Source organism: Phyllobates terribilis, unplaced genomic scaffold (genome assembly GCF_046119375.1).
Source record: "Phyllobates terribilis strain yellow unplaced genomic scaffold, ASM4611937v1 Scaffold_3__8_contigs__length_932513732, whole genome shotgun sequence".
Taxonomy (NCBI): domain Eukaryota; kingdom Metazoa; phylum Chordata; class Amphibia; order Anura; family Dendrobatidae; genus Phyllobates; species Phyllobates terribilis.
The window spans coordinates 249,950,115-249,965,936 of NW_027362763.1; the positions used below are offsets into that span (position 1 = coordinate 249,950,115).

A 15,822-nucleotide genomic window follows, 5' to 3' on the forward strand; every position below is an offset into this window, starting at 1 on the left:
GTCGTTCATGATCACCAGAATAGCATGGTGGCAGCCTGGTGGAGTATGTGCACGGTGCCCCAAGGTTAGAAATACAGCGCTAGCATATATGACAGCGGTTTAGCAGGAATGCCTTACACCTCTGATTATGACCTGTTTGTGATTAATGGTAATGCATTATGCCTGATGTTATGGGAGCTGCTACTGCTAGAAGTGGTGAACTATTCAGATAGAGTTTTTATGAGCAGATTTACCCCCAAAACATCATAAAAATATCGATTAAATGCATGGATGACACGTCCTAGTTATTACCATGTTAATCCTCTTTGCTGTTCATATGTAGCTTTTTCAATGTTTTTACCACTTCAGGTTTTGAAAAAATACCTGGTGGAATCTGCCGTAATATAGAAAAAACTTCCAAAATGCTTCAAAAACTCTTCACATGCAATTCAGGAAATATTTCATAAAAACAAAAACTCCAACAAAAATTCTCCATAAGATCGTGTTTCCTGAAGCGGTTTTTACTTGAAAAACTTCGCGTTTTTGAATGTCTCAAACAATCCATCTGTGCATAGCCTAAGGGTATGAACATATCACATCTTTTTCAGGGGAGAAAATCGAGAGGAAGGAGCTTTTTTTAAGCATCATTACTAGTGTTTTTATGGTAATTTTTGGAGTACTTTTTTCAGTGTTTTTGATGACAAGTGTTTTTTTTAAGGTTTTTCCAGTATTTTTGTGGTGTCGCTTGTACTGCCTTTTTCAAAACTATTTTAACTCCAACAATGAATAAAACTGCTAGCAATTTTTCAAGTGAAAATGCTTGCAAAATGTTCAAAAGATGCCTGGGATGACTTGCATTGTAAAGTACGCGGGAAATGGCTGAAGAATAGTCAGCTCATTTCTTTTAATCTTTTGGCATCTTTGAAGACCTGAAGTAGTTAAAAGATACTTAAAAGACTGAAGATATGAACAGCAAGTCATTTGTACAAAAAAGTGCATATGTTCTTTCTTTTGAGCATATCCTAGGAGATTTTTAAGGCGGGCTTTGGCGTGGACCCTTCTGAAAAAAAACCTATCCATAGGCTACTTTCACACAGACTTTTTGAAAAGTTTTTGCAGCAGATCAACTGCAAAATCCTCCTCAAAAACCACTTCAAAACTGATTAATTTGTATGGGAGTTTTTTTGAGCATTTTTTCCTAAAGAGGTTTAGAAAAACTCTTGGTGGTAGGGGAGGGGGATGCATGTCACATTTTTGATGCATATAATGTAATCTTCTGCTCACTAGGTACTGTCCAATCAAAAGGCGCAAAAGTGCTTAAGGAAACAGACGCTTCCAAAATGCTTCAAAACCACTTTGGGAAATGTCAAAAAAGAAACATTTAATGAAGCTTGAAAAACTTTGTGAAAGCCTCAAAAAATTCAGTGTGAATATAGCCTAATGGTGCATATACATTTGTTACTCTTGTAAAATATTGAATTAAAGTGAATCTGTCAGCAGCTTTTTGCTATTTAATCTGAGACCAGTATAATATAGAGTCTGGTTACAGTGATGTGTCATTTACTAAGCTGTGTGTTATAGTTTCATCACAATCAGTATTTTATCAGCATGAGATTATCACTACAGGACTACATTTCATATGCAAACCAGTCCATCTAATCTATGGATCTCCGCCCGCACCACTGATTAGCATCTTTCTATTAAGGCTGTGTGCCCACGATGCGTTTTTTAAGCGTTTCCGCAGCGGCAATTCCGCTGCAGAAACGCTTAAAAAACGCATGGTAGAAGGCCTGCCATGTTCCCCAATGATAATCCGCATGTGCTATGCAAATGCTGTGGAAATTTCCGCTGCGGATTATCATTGCGGAAAAATACGCAGCACCAACAATTATTTTGCGGAAGGGCTGCGTTTTCGCCGCCATAGACTTGCATTGGAACGCATGGAATCCGCATCACTGCATCTGTACATGCAGAATCCAATGCGTTTCAATGTGCGGATGGTGCCTGGGTTTGGAGAAGAGGAGGCTCAATGGCGGCGAAAACGCAGCGCTTCCGCAAAATAACTGGTAGTGCTGCGTATTTTTCTGCAATGATGATCCGCAGCGGAAATTTCCGCAGCATGTGCACAGCACATGCGGATTATCATTGGGGAACATGGCAGACCTTCTACCAAGCGTTTTTTAAGCGTTTCTGCAGCGGAATTACCACTGCGGAAACGCATCGTGGGCACACAGCCTTATTATTCTATTTATATGTTGACTACAATTTTAAATATTGTCCAAAAATTGATTTTTATGTATTCTCAATTTGAAAGTAGATATTAACTCATAATATCTGAATATGAAACATACCCCAAATTAATACGTTCCACATAATCCTCGATTTGTTTAGGGATGCCGTTAATATATCTGAAAGTGCAATGGACTTCTGTCTTAACATAACAGGCACAAGGTTTTGGACATGCGATGCTATGTACAGGAAGTACAGCAAGCCAGAGGAGAAGGAAACAGCCAGGTAGACTTGTATGACGTCTGACTATTGGTTGCATCCTTAATTTTTGTTGTAAAGCAGCATCACCCTGGGAGAGAAAAAGAGAAATGTGTCATGTCCATATGTCATCTGTGATAGAAAATGCAAACTAAAACTTTTGTCTGTTAACCTTTTTATTTCAAATATAAGTTTTAAAACAGAGGCTTGTACATAAGTTAAACAATTAAAGGGAATCTGTCAGCAGGTTTTGCTACCTTAATCTGAGAGCAGCCTGATGTAGGCAAAGAGACCCTGAATCCAATGATATATCACTTAGTTTACTGGGCGCAGCCGTTCTCGCACAATCAGAGCTTTTAGATTTAGCAATGAAGCAGGGCTGAGGAAGCTAACCCCGCCCACACCACGCTCTCCATATACAATGTCTATAGATAGTGAGCTGCTTATCACAGGAGACACATGCTGCTGTGTCCAGCAATGATAAGCTCCTGGTGCTAAAACAATCATTGTAAATAAAAAAAGCAAAGAGCTTGATAAGAGAGGCATCGCTGAAATCTGTGTTTTAACTCCTACAGCATGTTGCCTTCAGATTACATAGCAAAAACCTGCTGACAGATTTCCTTTAAAGTGGACTTGTCACTTTATTAGAAATGAGTGAAATACCGTTTAAAAATCTCCAAGCTGCTCAGCTTCTGCTGCTCTATTGCAGAGTTATTCACATTTGTTTCTTCTGGTGCGCAATATGTGAAATCTCTGCTTGAAATCCAACTGGCCAATTCTTCAGTCTTCTCTATGGTTATGTGCTTTCATACCTGCCTCCCAAATACTGCCAATCACAGCTTGGCTGCATCTGCAAATGCTGGACTGCTAGATCAGCTGCTCAGTATCTGCTAGGGATGGGAGAAAATGCAGGTCTCCAGAGAAGACTGAAGAAATGCCCAGTTGGCCTGCACAGCAGAGATTTCACATATTATGCTCCAGAAGAAACAAAAGTGAATATCTCTGCAATGGAGTGACACAGCACAAAACAAAAAAAGAGCAGCATCATCAGAGAAGCTCAAGGATTTTTTTTTACAAAGCATTTACATTTTTTGCCACATGTAATAGAACCTATCCTAAAATGTCTGTTGTAAATATTAGCAATGAAAATAAAAATACTAGAGCACAATCTCTGCTGTTGCTTAGTCATCCTTTAGATGTATGAATGAACTGACAACTTCGTGTTACCATTTCCCTTATCAATAGGATGTATCACAGAGTGTGTTTGAATCTGTCACCACTGATTAGACAGTGTCAGGCAGTGAGACTAGAGAGAGACTAGAGATGATTGGATCGATCCATGGAGGATTTACTTCAAGTCAAAATTCCTCAAATTTGCAGGTCCCTACAAATTTGAAAAATCTTTGGTTTGATTCATGAGAATCGGCAAAAAAGAAAATGCCTGATGCCATTTTATACACTGCTGAAGACCCAGAGAGTGGGCTAATGATGTCAGGAGTGGCTAGGAGGGCTTCACAGTAGTGCCCTGCAGCTATCACTTCACACGGTTTAGTGCAGCCAATCAGGGGGCTATCACAGGGGCTATGATAAAAAAGAGGGACTGTGAAGCAGTGACATTTTATGCTATTACAGCATGGGAATAGAGGCCAGAGAGCATAGTTTATTCTGCATAAGTATAGAAAAAGGCATACTATCGTTGTGGCGTACTACTGCAGTATTGAAACACACTTGAAAATGGGAATGTTAGTCTAAGTTTGTAAATACTAATCCGAAGATTCAAGTGATACACTGTATATGGAACTGTTGTAGCTGTATAGTCATTGTTTGACTGTGAAATCATTGATCTGTGATTTACTGCAATAACCACACCTTAATAACAGCATTTTTTAAAATTATTCACACACTGCAAACAAGGAGGGCATGTTAATACCCCTCAGTCATAATTTTGCTACTATTCCAAAATTCTGAAACCAAAGCTTGTGTTACAGATCGTGGCTTGTGAGATTGGAAAACTATATAATTTTTTTTAATCTTAGAAAAGGCAAATGAAAAATCTCCATAATCCAAAAATTTAAACACAACTGTCTACCTCATAAAATTGCATACTTTTGCAAAGAATAAAATAGAGAAAAGGTTAAACTTTTCCAACTGTTTTACTAGTCAAATTTATCAGTTTTATGAGACACAACAGGAGAGTAGATTTGCTTTTTTTAAGTCACTTTTCTCTTTTGACGTTTGGTTTTGCTGATTTTTTGTGTGCAAAATCCTTAAAATGGTGCTCACAATTCATAAATTTAGCACATCACTTAAGATAGCGTTTTGTTCTGTCTTCCACTGCTTTTGTGAGATTTTAGCATGAAAAATTACACATTTTGCAAAATATTGCAAAAAATGTGCCAAAATAACTGGTGTACATAAAATCACTTCAGGGGCTAACTGGGTTAGAGTTGCGGGACATTTTGTAACTTTTTGAAAAAGTCGCATTTCATGAATCTGTCTAAAACATCCGGAAAAGGCACAATGATGCAAAAATCAGAAAACTAACTAAACCACAAAAGACAATTTGAAAAAAGGCACAAATTGTTTGTCACTAATTGAAAGGTATTCACACCGAAAAACTGGTGGAAACGCAATGATGATTTGGGCCCAAAATCTATATAAAAATAAGTTTACATTCTTGCATAACTCTTTTACTAGTCCACTTTAACAAGGAATCATGCACTCAGCCCCAACATCATGCTACTCTCAGATTACAATGCAAAAGTTGTCTGACAGACTCCCTTTAATCTGCTTTATCTCAAAATTAGCAAACAAATTATTACAATTAATCAATTAACTGTGCACATCTGTTTTGGCACATTTGTTTAAATTGTCCAATTGGAGACAGATACTCTCTGTTGTGGCATTAGCCTTTTTGGTGGGCACCAAAACCCAGTCAATAACATCTTGGAGCCTGCCTGAAATAGGCAGATATGGCTGAAAATTATGTTTGACAGAGCAGACAGTGACTATGTCTGCATCATAACAGTCAATGGACCAGTCAGTGCATTTACCCAAATCCTGATTTCCAAGGCTTGTGATGTAAACCCCAATGGAGCCACTAACATGAGGGTAAAACACAATATGAGCAAAGTTATAGGGTAGTAGAACATTTTTGGAAAAAATTAAATAGTATACTAAGGTACAAAATGTTTGTTACATCAAAGCATGGCACTGGCAACAGAGAAAAAAAACCATACCATGGCTAAAAATTATGGTTCACCATAAACAATGCCAAACCATCTGGATTGTTCTGCCTTTGCGAAAAAAAAATCACTCAGCCTCAATGGAAAACACCTAGCTGTCATTATTTTATTATAAAAAAAGCCATGACTGCGAGATTTTGGCACAAAATGCTACATTTTTTCCAAAATAATTGGAACAACACTCACTCTACAACACTCACTTTCTTTATAATTTTTGGTGAAATCTTAACTTATTGAGCTTGTGTCTGGACTGATTGTCCCTGGTAGCACCCTGAGGAGGATTGGATCCCTGCCTATAGCAGGAGTAAAGGGGCAAGTTTGTTTTAAATTGTCAAGAAAATATTCTTGGAATCCCATAAAGTTTTCTTCATTAAAATCCAGTATGTTTGCTAAATTTTTAACATTTTTGAATGCGTGCTATTTGGCTGATTACCATGTTCTCTGCTCAATGAATGTTTGGCAGAGAATAAAGCTGCCAACTGCCTGTCTGACCTTTGCGCTTCCTGCAGAGTATGGGCTCGTAGGGCAATATTGTTGTAAATTATCAAACCAAAATTCTTGGAATTCTGTAATATAAATTTGTTTAACAAAATTTTCAATGTTTTCACAAAATTCTGAATTGTTTTTTTTTGGGTAGCACTTGCCACGAGTGCCAGCACTACACCTACAAAAGAACAAACAAAACAAAGCAAGAGCAGCGCTTTCAGTGTATATGATATGATGGAGCAAATATTGTTTCTGCTGCTGTACCAACGTGATGTACATAAGCAAACAGAGTTGCACAATTTGAACAGCTAGGTTCAGTTGTACCAACACTGTGTTCTTTCTTTGGCAGATACCATTCACTTCTGGGGCAGCAGATGGCAACAACTGGCCAGTTTTCTATGGGCGTATTGTCATGTCCAACCTCTAATGTACTGTCAGAGAGGGTATTCAGAGTGGCTGGTGGCTTTGTCACACTCAAGTGGACCAGGTTATCTGCTGCAAATGTGGAAAATCTTAAATATGCCAAAATGAATCAGACATAGATCAGTGCTGACTGCCATCAGGGGCGGCATTAGGGGCAGGCAGACTAGGGATCCGCCTAGGGCCCCCACTCTCCCAGGGGTGGGTGAGTCAGGGGCCCCCAGAAGTCAGCGCCGCCTCCCTGCATCACGTATTCAACTGTATCATAGATGCCGATACAGTTGATAGTAATGATGGAGGAGAGAGCATCACATGACGCTCTCTCTCCCATCAATCCCCCTTTGCCTCTGCCGAAGCGTCATGACTTCATTGCTCCATGCTCTGCATGGCGGTGGAGCTAGTGCGACACTCTGCTGGTACCGGAACTGCGGGGGAACGAGGAGGAAAGGTAAGTATTATATTTTTTAACTCACTGAGGCCATAATACTGGAGGACTGGGGGCTACATTATACTACATATGGGGGACTGCATCGTACCTGCGTTATGCCCTAAATGTCTGAATTATACACTAAATGTCTGCATTATACCCTAATTGCTGCATTATTCCCTATATGGGGCTTCATTATACCCTAAATAGCTGCATTATACCCAAAATAGCTGCATTATACCCTATATATCGCATTATACATGCATTACAATCTAAATGCCTGCATTATACCTGCATTATACCCTAAATGGCTACATTATATCTGCATTATACCCTAAATGGCTACATTATACCCTAAATGGCTGCATTATACCTGCATTATACCCTAAATGGCTGCATTATACCCTAAATGGCTGCATTATATCTGCATTATACCCTAAATGGCTACATTATACCCTAAATGGCTGCATTATACCTGCATTATACCCTAAATGGCTACATTATACCTGCATTATACCTGCATTATACCCTAAATGGCTGCATTATACCTGCATTATACCCTAAATGGCTGCATTATACCTGAATTATACCCTAAATGGCTGCATTATACCTGCATTATACCCTAAATGGCTGCATTATACCCTAAATGGCTGCATTATACCTGCATTATACCCTAAATGGCTGCATTATACCCTAAATGGCTGCATTATACCCTAAATAGCTGCATTATGCTCTAAATGTCAGCATTATACATGCATTATACCCTAAATGGCTACATTATACTCTAAATGTCTGCATTATACCCTAAATTGCTGCATTATACCCTAAATGGCTGCATTATACGCTAAATGTCTGCATTATACCCTAAATGGCTGTATTATACCCTAAATGGCTGCATTTTACTCCAAATGTCTGCATTATACCTGCATTATTCCCTAAATGGCTGCATTATACCTGTATTATTCCCTAAATGGAGGAATTATACCTGCATTATACCCTAAATGTCTGCATTATAGCTGCATTATTCCCTAAATGGCTGCATTATACCCTAAGTGGCTACATTATACAGTATTGGGACTGCATTATACTCGATGGGGGCTGCAGTATACTGTATTGAAGACTATGGGGTGCATTATACTGTACAGAGGACTATGGGGATGCAATATACTATGGGGAGTGCATTATACTGTATTTAGGACTATTGAGATGCAATATACTATGGGGAGTGCATTATACTGTATCTAGGACTGTGAGGATGCAATATACTATGGGGAGTGCATTATACTGTATCTAGGACTATGGGGACACAATATACTATGGGGAGTGCATTATATAATATGGATGACTATGGGATGATTGCACTATATTAAGGACTAGGGGGGCATTATACAACATGAAGGACTATGGGGAGTGCATTATACTATATGGAGGACTATGGGGAGTGCATTCTACTATATGGAGGACTATGGGGAGTGTATTATACTATATTGTGGAATATGGGGAGTGTATTATACTATATGGAGGACTATGAGGAGTGCATTATACTATATGGAGGACTATAGAGAGTGCATTATACTATATGAAGGAATATGGGGAGTACATTATACTCTATGGAATAATATGGGGAGTGCATTATACTATATGGAGGACTATAGGGAATGCATTATACTCACATATAGTAAAAGGAAAGCCAGCTCACCCAGTACTTATATTCAAGCTTGCACGAAACCAGGTGTATCCACACCAGAATATGCTAAAAAAAATGCCAATGAAAACAGTTGGAACAAATCGCATGACACAATTACCACATTAACCCCTTTACAACCCAAGGTGGTTTGCACGTTAATGACCAGGAAAATTTTTATAATTCTGATCACTGTCACTTTATGAGGTAATTACTCTGGAACGCTTCAACGTATTCCCCTGATTCTGAGATTGTTTTTTCATGACATATTTTACTTCATGATTGTGGTAAAATTTCTTTGATATCACTTGCGTTTATTTGTGAAAAAAACTTAAATTTGGTGAAAATTTAGAAAATTTTGCAATTTTCAAAATTTGAATTTTTATGCCCTTAAATCAGAGAGATATGTCACACAAAATAGTTAATAAATAACATTTCCCACATGTCTACTTTACATCAGCACAATTTTGGAACCAACATTTTTTTTTTTATTGGGGAGCTATAAGGGTTAAAAGTTGACCAGCGATTTCTCATTTTTCCAACAAAATTTACAAAACCATTTTTTTAGGGACCACATCATATTTAAAGTCATTTTGAGAGGTCTTTATGACAGAAAATACCCAAAGGTGACACCATTCTAAAAACTGCACCCCTCAAGGTGCTCAAAACCACATTCAAGAACTTTATTAACACTTCAGTTGCTTCACAGGAATTTTTGGAATGTGGAAGAAAAGAATTAACATTTAACTTCTTTCACAAAAATGTTACTTAAGACCCAATTTTTTTTATTTTCGCAGGGGTAACAGGAAAAAATGGACCACAAAATTTGTTGTGCAATTTCTCCTGAGTAAGCAGATACCCTATATGTGGGGGAAAACCACTGTTTGGGCGCACAGCAGGGTTCAGAAGGGAAGGAGCGCCATTTGACTTTTTGAATGTAAAATTTGCTTGAATAATTAGCGGACGCCATGTTGCATTTGGGGAGCCCCTGATGTGCCTAAACAGTGGAAACCCCCCACAAGTGACATCATTTTGGAAACCAGACCCCTCAAGGATTTTATCAAGGGGTATAGTGAACATTTTGAACCCAGAGGTACGACACAGAAATTGATGACATAAGGTCATCAGATTGAATAAGTTGTCATTAGTCTTGAGCGCAAGTGCTCGCTACTTGAGTTTGCATCGGGTACTCAGGTATGCACCATGTATCACGGGTGCTCAAGTGAAATTCTCGAGTCCCCGCCCGCATGTTTCACGGTTATTAGACACCCCAAAAAAAACATGCGGGGATCGCTCGTGCATGGCAGGCAATCCCCGCAAGGTTTTTTTGGCCGCGAAGCATATGGGGCGGAGACTCGAGAATCCGCGATACTCAATGCATACCCGAGCACCCGATGCAAACTCAAGTAGCGAGCACTTGCGTTCAACACTAGTTGCCATATTGTCATTTTTTTTTTTTTACTTTTGAAAAAAACAACAACCCTAACCCCAACCCTAACATTAGCACAACCCCAACCCCAACCCCAGCCCTAGCGTTTATTTTTTACGCCGTTCCTAGTGTGGTATAAGTGATTAGACGACCTTATTCTTCGGGTCGGTGTGCCTACAGAGATACCAGAATAATATCGGGTTTTTATGGTTGACAGCTGTCACACACTAAAAGACACATATTTTGCAAAATCTAGTTTTTGCATCGCCATATTTTGAGAGCTATAATTTTTCCATATTTTGGCCGACAGAGTCATGTGATGGTTTGGTTTTTGCGGGATGAGTTGACGTTTTTATTGGTGCCTTTTCAGGCACGTGACATTTTTTGATCGCTTTCTATTCCAGCTTTTGGGAGGCAGAATAAACAAAAACCAACAATTCAGGAATTGTTTTTTTTTTTATTTTTTTTATTCTACTCCGCGTGTGGTAAAATTGATAAGGTAGCTTTATTCTTCGGGTCAGTACGTTTACAGCGGTACCACATTTATATAGTTTTTCTATGTTTTGGCGCTTTTACACAATAAAAGCTATTTTATAGAAAAAAATATTTTTTTGCATCGCTTTATTCTGAGAGCTATAACTTTTTGATTTTTCGGATGATGGAGCTGTATGGCAGCTTGTTTTTTTGCGGGACAAGATGACGTTTTCAGCGGTACCATTTTTATTTATATTCGTCTTTTTGATAGCGTGTTATTCCATTTTTTGTTTGGCGGTATGATGATAAAGCATTGTTTTCGGCTTTGTTTTTTTATTTTTTTTTTACCATGTTCACTGAAGGGGTTAACTAGTGGGACAGTTTTATACGTCAGGTCGTGGCGATACCAAATATGTGTACTTTTATTGTTTAGTTAGTTTTTTTTCATAATAATATTTATTGATGGTACATTATATTTTTATTTTTGGTGGATTATTTATTTATTTTTTTTTAAATATTTTTACATTTTTTTAATTTTTTTTTTTTCACTTTCTGAGAGTTTTTTTTTACTTTTTTACTTTGTCCCACTCTGGTACTTTCACTTTTTTTATTCTGATCGCCTGCATAGCATAGGGATGGAGCACCATCCCTGTGCCATGCAGGCAGTCAGCGCTGCACAGTGAGACGATCGTTTGGTCATGTACTGCGCATGACCAAACGATCTTCCTGCTGTTTGGTGACCCGGATGTTGTCATGACGACATCGGGTCATCACGGCAACACCTGGGAAGCCGCGGCAGACAGCGCTGGAGGCCGGAAGAGGAGGTGAGTATTGCGATCACCTCCCCTTAGCCACCGCAATGCTGCGATCGACTTCGATCACAGCATTGCGGGGGTTAATGTGCCGGGAACGGTGCGGGACCACTCCCTGCACATAGTACCGGGTGTCAGCTGTGACAATCAGCTGACACCCGGTGGCGATTGCGCCCGCACAGCTTGTGTGCGCGTGCGATCGCGATGACGTACTAATACGGGTCAGGCTCTTAAGTTCCAGGGCACAGACACGTATTAGTATGTCATGGGCTTTAAAGGGGTTAAGCAACAGGTGCATGAAAGCAATCAATAGTGATACATAGTTTCTTTCTTCAGATTAAAACCCTTTGGGCTTCTTGAATCCAGATTAGATATCCAATACGCTTCTTTTGTCAATAATTTGCATTTTATATCTCCACCTATTGCATGTGGAAAAAGTTTTTCAATACCTATAACTTGCAAAGAAGACATGTCACGATTGTGCTCAATAATAAAATGCCTTGCAATAGCAGAAACATTTCTACTGGTGTTACTTGAATTAAGTATGTCATTATAATGTTCATTAAACCTAGTTTTTAATTTACTTGTAGTGCAACCTATATAAAATTTATCGCATATAGTACAATTCATTTTGTATACTACGTTCTCTGAATCACAATTAATATACTGTTTGATTTTATAGTAATTTGAATGATCAGAATCATGAAAAACAGAACTGCACAGTGTGTATGAACACATGCGACATTTCAGTGAACCACATTTAAACTGCCCTTTTCGCTGCAACCAAGTGCAACAATGGATCAGAAAAGAATGTTGGAGAAAGTGAGTCACCTAATGAAGGTGCCTTTTTTTGCCACAACATTGCAGTCTTTTTTCAAAATGCATGCTAAGGTTTCATCTTCGAAAACTATTGGTAGATGTTTGGTAAGCAATTTTTTTATTTCTGAAAATTGTGCACTATATTGCAGCGAGATGACAGGTTTACTTTTCAAAACATCATTTTTTACTTTTGTTTTTTGTCAGAAATTCATTTTTTACCCGTGTCCAATACCCATTGGGAATAACCCTGCGGTTTTAATCTTTTTGGCAAATGTGACTATGTCATATTGGGAAACATTGTTTTTGTATTCAGACAGTAATCCTTATTTACCTAATTTGTCCATGGTATTCATCTGGCAAGGAGATGAATCTGGCATTCCAGGATTTGTTACATTTTTGAATGACAATTTATTTAATTTGCGCTTTACTGTTTCTTATAGTTCAAAAGTTTTGGTATTCTTAGATTTGATTATTACGGGCATTCCAGGTGCCATTGTATCCACTGCTATTCATCGCAAACCATCTGTGGGTAATTCATCATCATGCATTTCTCTAGTAGTCAACCGCTAAAGCCATACCAGTAGGTGAGTTCACAAGAATTGTCAGAAATTGCTCTGATCCCATAGTTGTTGAAAATGAAGTAATATCAACCTCAAAAAGATTCAAACAGTGTGTGTTCATATACACTGTTCAGTTCTGTTTTTCATGATTCTGATCATTCAAATGAATATAAAAGCAAACAGTATATTAATTGTGATTCAGAGAATGTGATATACAAAATGAATTGTACTATATGCGATAAATTTAATATAGGTTGCACTACACGTAAATTAAAAACTAGGTTTAATGAACATTATAATGACATACTTAATTCAAATAACACCAGTAGAAATGTTTCTGCTATTGTAAAGCATTTTATTATTGAGCACAATCGTTGTAACATCCCTGGCGGCATGCTGGCATGGCTTACCATCTCCCACCATGCAAGACCGCCAACTTACCTATCAGTCCAGGCTGCACACTTTGCTCCATTACTTGCTGTGCCCATGTCTCATGTCTGATTGCTTAGGGCGGCGGCGCTGTTGCTTCCTGTTTCTTAAAGTTACAGCGTGCGCAGTCCTAATGCGTCCCCAGCCTATTACTGTGAGTCACTGGATACTTAAACCCCCTCCACCCAGTAGGAGGTGCCTGATCAACACTTTCTTTCAGTGTGTTCTGTGCAACTCAGTTGCCAGGTCCTGTCCAGTATCTTGTCTGTTTCCGCCACCCTGGGGGCTGAGTACCCAGGCACGTTACCTGTATCTGTGACTTCTAGTCTGTTTCTGCCACCCTGGGGGCTGTGTACCCAGGCTCATTCCTGTATCTTGTTCCTGGTTCAGTTCCTGTCTGAACAGTGTCTTAGCCCGTTACCTGTTTGTCTCTATGTCCGATCCTTTCCTTTTCCTGCAGTGTCTGAACCTGCACCTAACTCCAACTCGTTGTCTCTGTACTTCTGTTTGTGAGTTTTGGGTCCACTCGTTACTTCATTGCAAGTACCTTGTGTGTATCTGGTTCTGCTTGTCCTGTTTCCCAGCCTCCGCTTCTACCTCCTGTGTTCTAGCTATCTTCCTGTGTTTCCCAGTCTGTTCCATGTGAACAGAGCCCTGTCCTGTCTGCCTGCACCTTCTGCTCAGCGGTTATGCTCTGCTCTGTTCTGGCTCGCTTGCCCTCCACACCTGCAGTTTCGCTCTGCCCTGCTTGCCCTCCGCACCTGCGGCTTTGCTCTGCCTGCTTGCCCTCCACACCTTCGGTTTCGCTCTGCCCTGCTTGCCCTCTGCAACTTCGGTTTCACTATGCCCTGCTTGCCCTCCGCACCTGCGGCGTTGCTCTGCCCTGCTTGCCCTCCACACCTGCAGCTTCGCTCTGCCCTGCTTGCCCTCCGCACCTGCGGCTTCGTTCTGCCCTTCTTGCCCTCCGCACCTGCAGCTTCGCTCTGCCCTGCTTGCCCTCCGCACCTGCGGCTTCGCTCTGCCCTGCTTGCCCTCCGCACCTGCGGCTTTGCTCTGCCCTGCTTGCCCTCCACACCTTCGGTTTCGCTCTGCCCTGCTTGCCCTCTGCAACTTCGGTTTCACTATGCCCTGCTTGTCCTCCGCACCTGCGGCGTTGCTCTGCCCTGCTTGCCCTCCACACCTGCAGCTTCGCTCTGCCCTGCTTGCCCTCCGCACCTGCGGTTTCGCTCTGCCCTGCTTGCCCTCCACACCTGCAGCTTCGCTCTGCCCTGCTTGCCCTCCGCACCTGCGGCTTCGCTCTGCCCTGCTTGCCCTCCGCACCTGCGGCTTCGCTCTGCCCTGCTTGCCCTCCGCACCTGCGGCTTCGCTCTGCCCTGCATGCCCTCCGCACCTGTGGTTTGCTCTGCCCTGCTTGCCCTCCGCACCTGCGGCTTCACTCTGCCCTGCTTGCCCTCCACACCTGCGGCTTCGCTCTGCCCTGCTTGCCCTCCGCACCTGCGGCTTTGCTCTGCCCTGCTTGCCCTTCGCACCTGCGGTTTTGCTCTGCCCTGCTTGGCCTCCACACCTGTGGCTCTGTTCCTGTACTGGTCCGCATCCAGCCTGCGTTCCTACCTGCCAGTACCCGCCTGTCTGCATATCGGCCGTGCCTGCCAGTACCCGTCTGTCTGCATACCGGCCATGCCTGCCAGTACCCGCCTATCTGCATACCGGCCGTGCCTGCCCATTCCTGCATTCCCCGGTGTGGGTCAACAGCTGTGACCGGGGTCTGACCTGGAGTAGCACCTGGGCCACCTCCCATGTCCCTCCTCAGACCACGGAGTTGATTAAGCCACCGTGTGTTCGTGGTCGGATCTGGCGAGGCCCTAGTCATGAGCCTCCAGGCACTCCTCGGTTCGTGGCCCAGTGGGACCACTAACCACGCTCACGTCAGTCAGTACTGGCGCGAGCGTAACAATTGTGACATGTCTTCTTTGCAAGTTTTAGGTATTGAAAAACTTTTTCCAGATTCAAGAGATGGAGACATAAAACGCAAATTATTGACAAAAGAAGCGTATTGGATACTTAATCTGGATTCAGAAGCCCAAAGGGTTTTAATTTGAAGAGAGAAACTATGTATCACTATTGATTGTTTTCATGCACCTGTTGCTTAATGTGTAATTGTGTCCTGTAACATAGTAACATAGTTTTTAAGGTTGAAGGAAGACTAAGTCCATCTAGTTCAACCTAGAGCCTAACATGATGATCCAGAGGAAGGCAAAAAACCCATGTGACAAACACTAAGCTCCACATTGGGGGAAAAAATTCCTTCCTGACTCCATACGACAATCAGACTAGTTCCCTGGATCAACGCCCTATCAAAGAATCTAGCATATATAACCTGTAATATTATACTTCTCAAGAAAAACATCCATGCCCTTCTTAAATTTTAGCAGTGAATCACTCATTACAACATCATGCAGCAGAGAGTTCCATAGTCTCACTGCTCTTACAGTAAATAATCCGCGTCTGTGATTATGATTAGTGTTGAGCATTGCGATACTGAAATATCGGGTATCGGCCGATATTCGCGGT

General features: G+C 40.9%; 1 protein-coding gene across 1 annotated transcript in view; it reads right to left on the minus strand.

Moving 5' to 3' along the window:
* The window catches only part of IGSF10 (immunoglobulin superfamily member 10), a 102,125-nt gene that overhangs the window by 41,875 nt on the left and 44,428 nt on the right, over positions 1-15,822 (minus strand). Inside the window, exon 2 of the mRNA XM_073674734.1 lies at positions 2,331-2,557. Within this exon, the coding sequence (XP_073530835.1) occupies positions 2,331-2,527 (197 nt within the window). The 5' untranslated portion in view covers positions 2,528-2,557. The remainder of the gene's footprint in view (positions 1-2,330; positions 2,558-15,822) is intronic.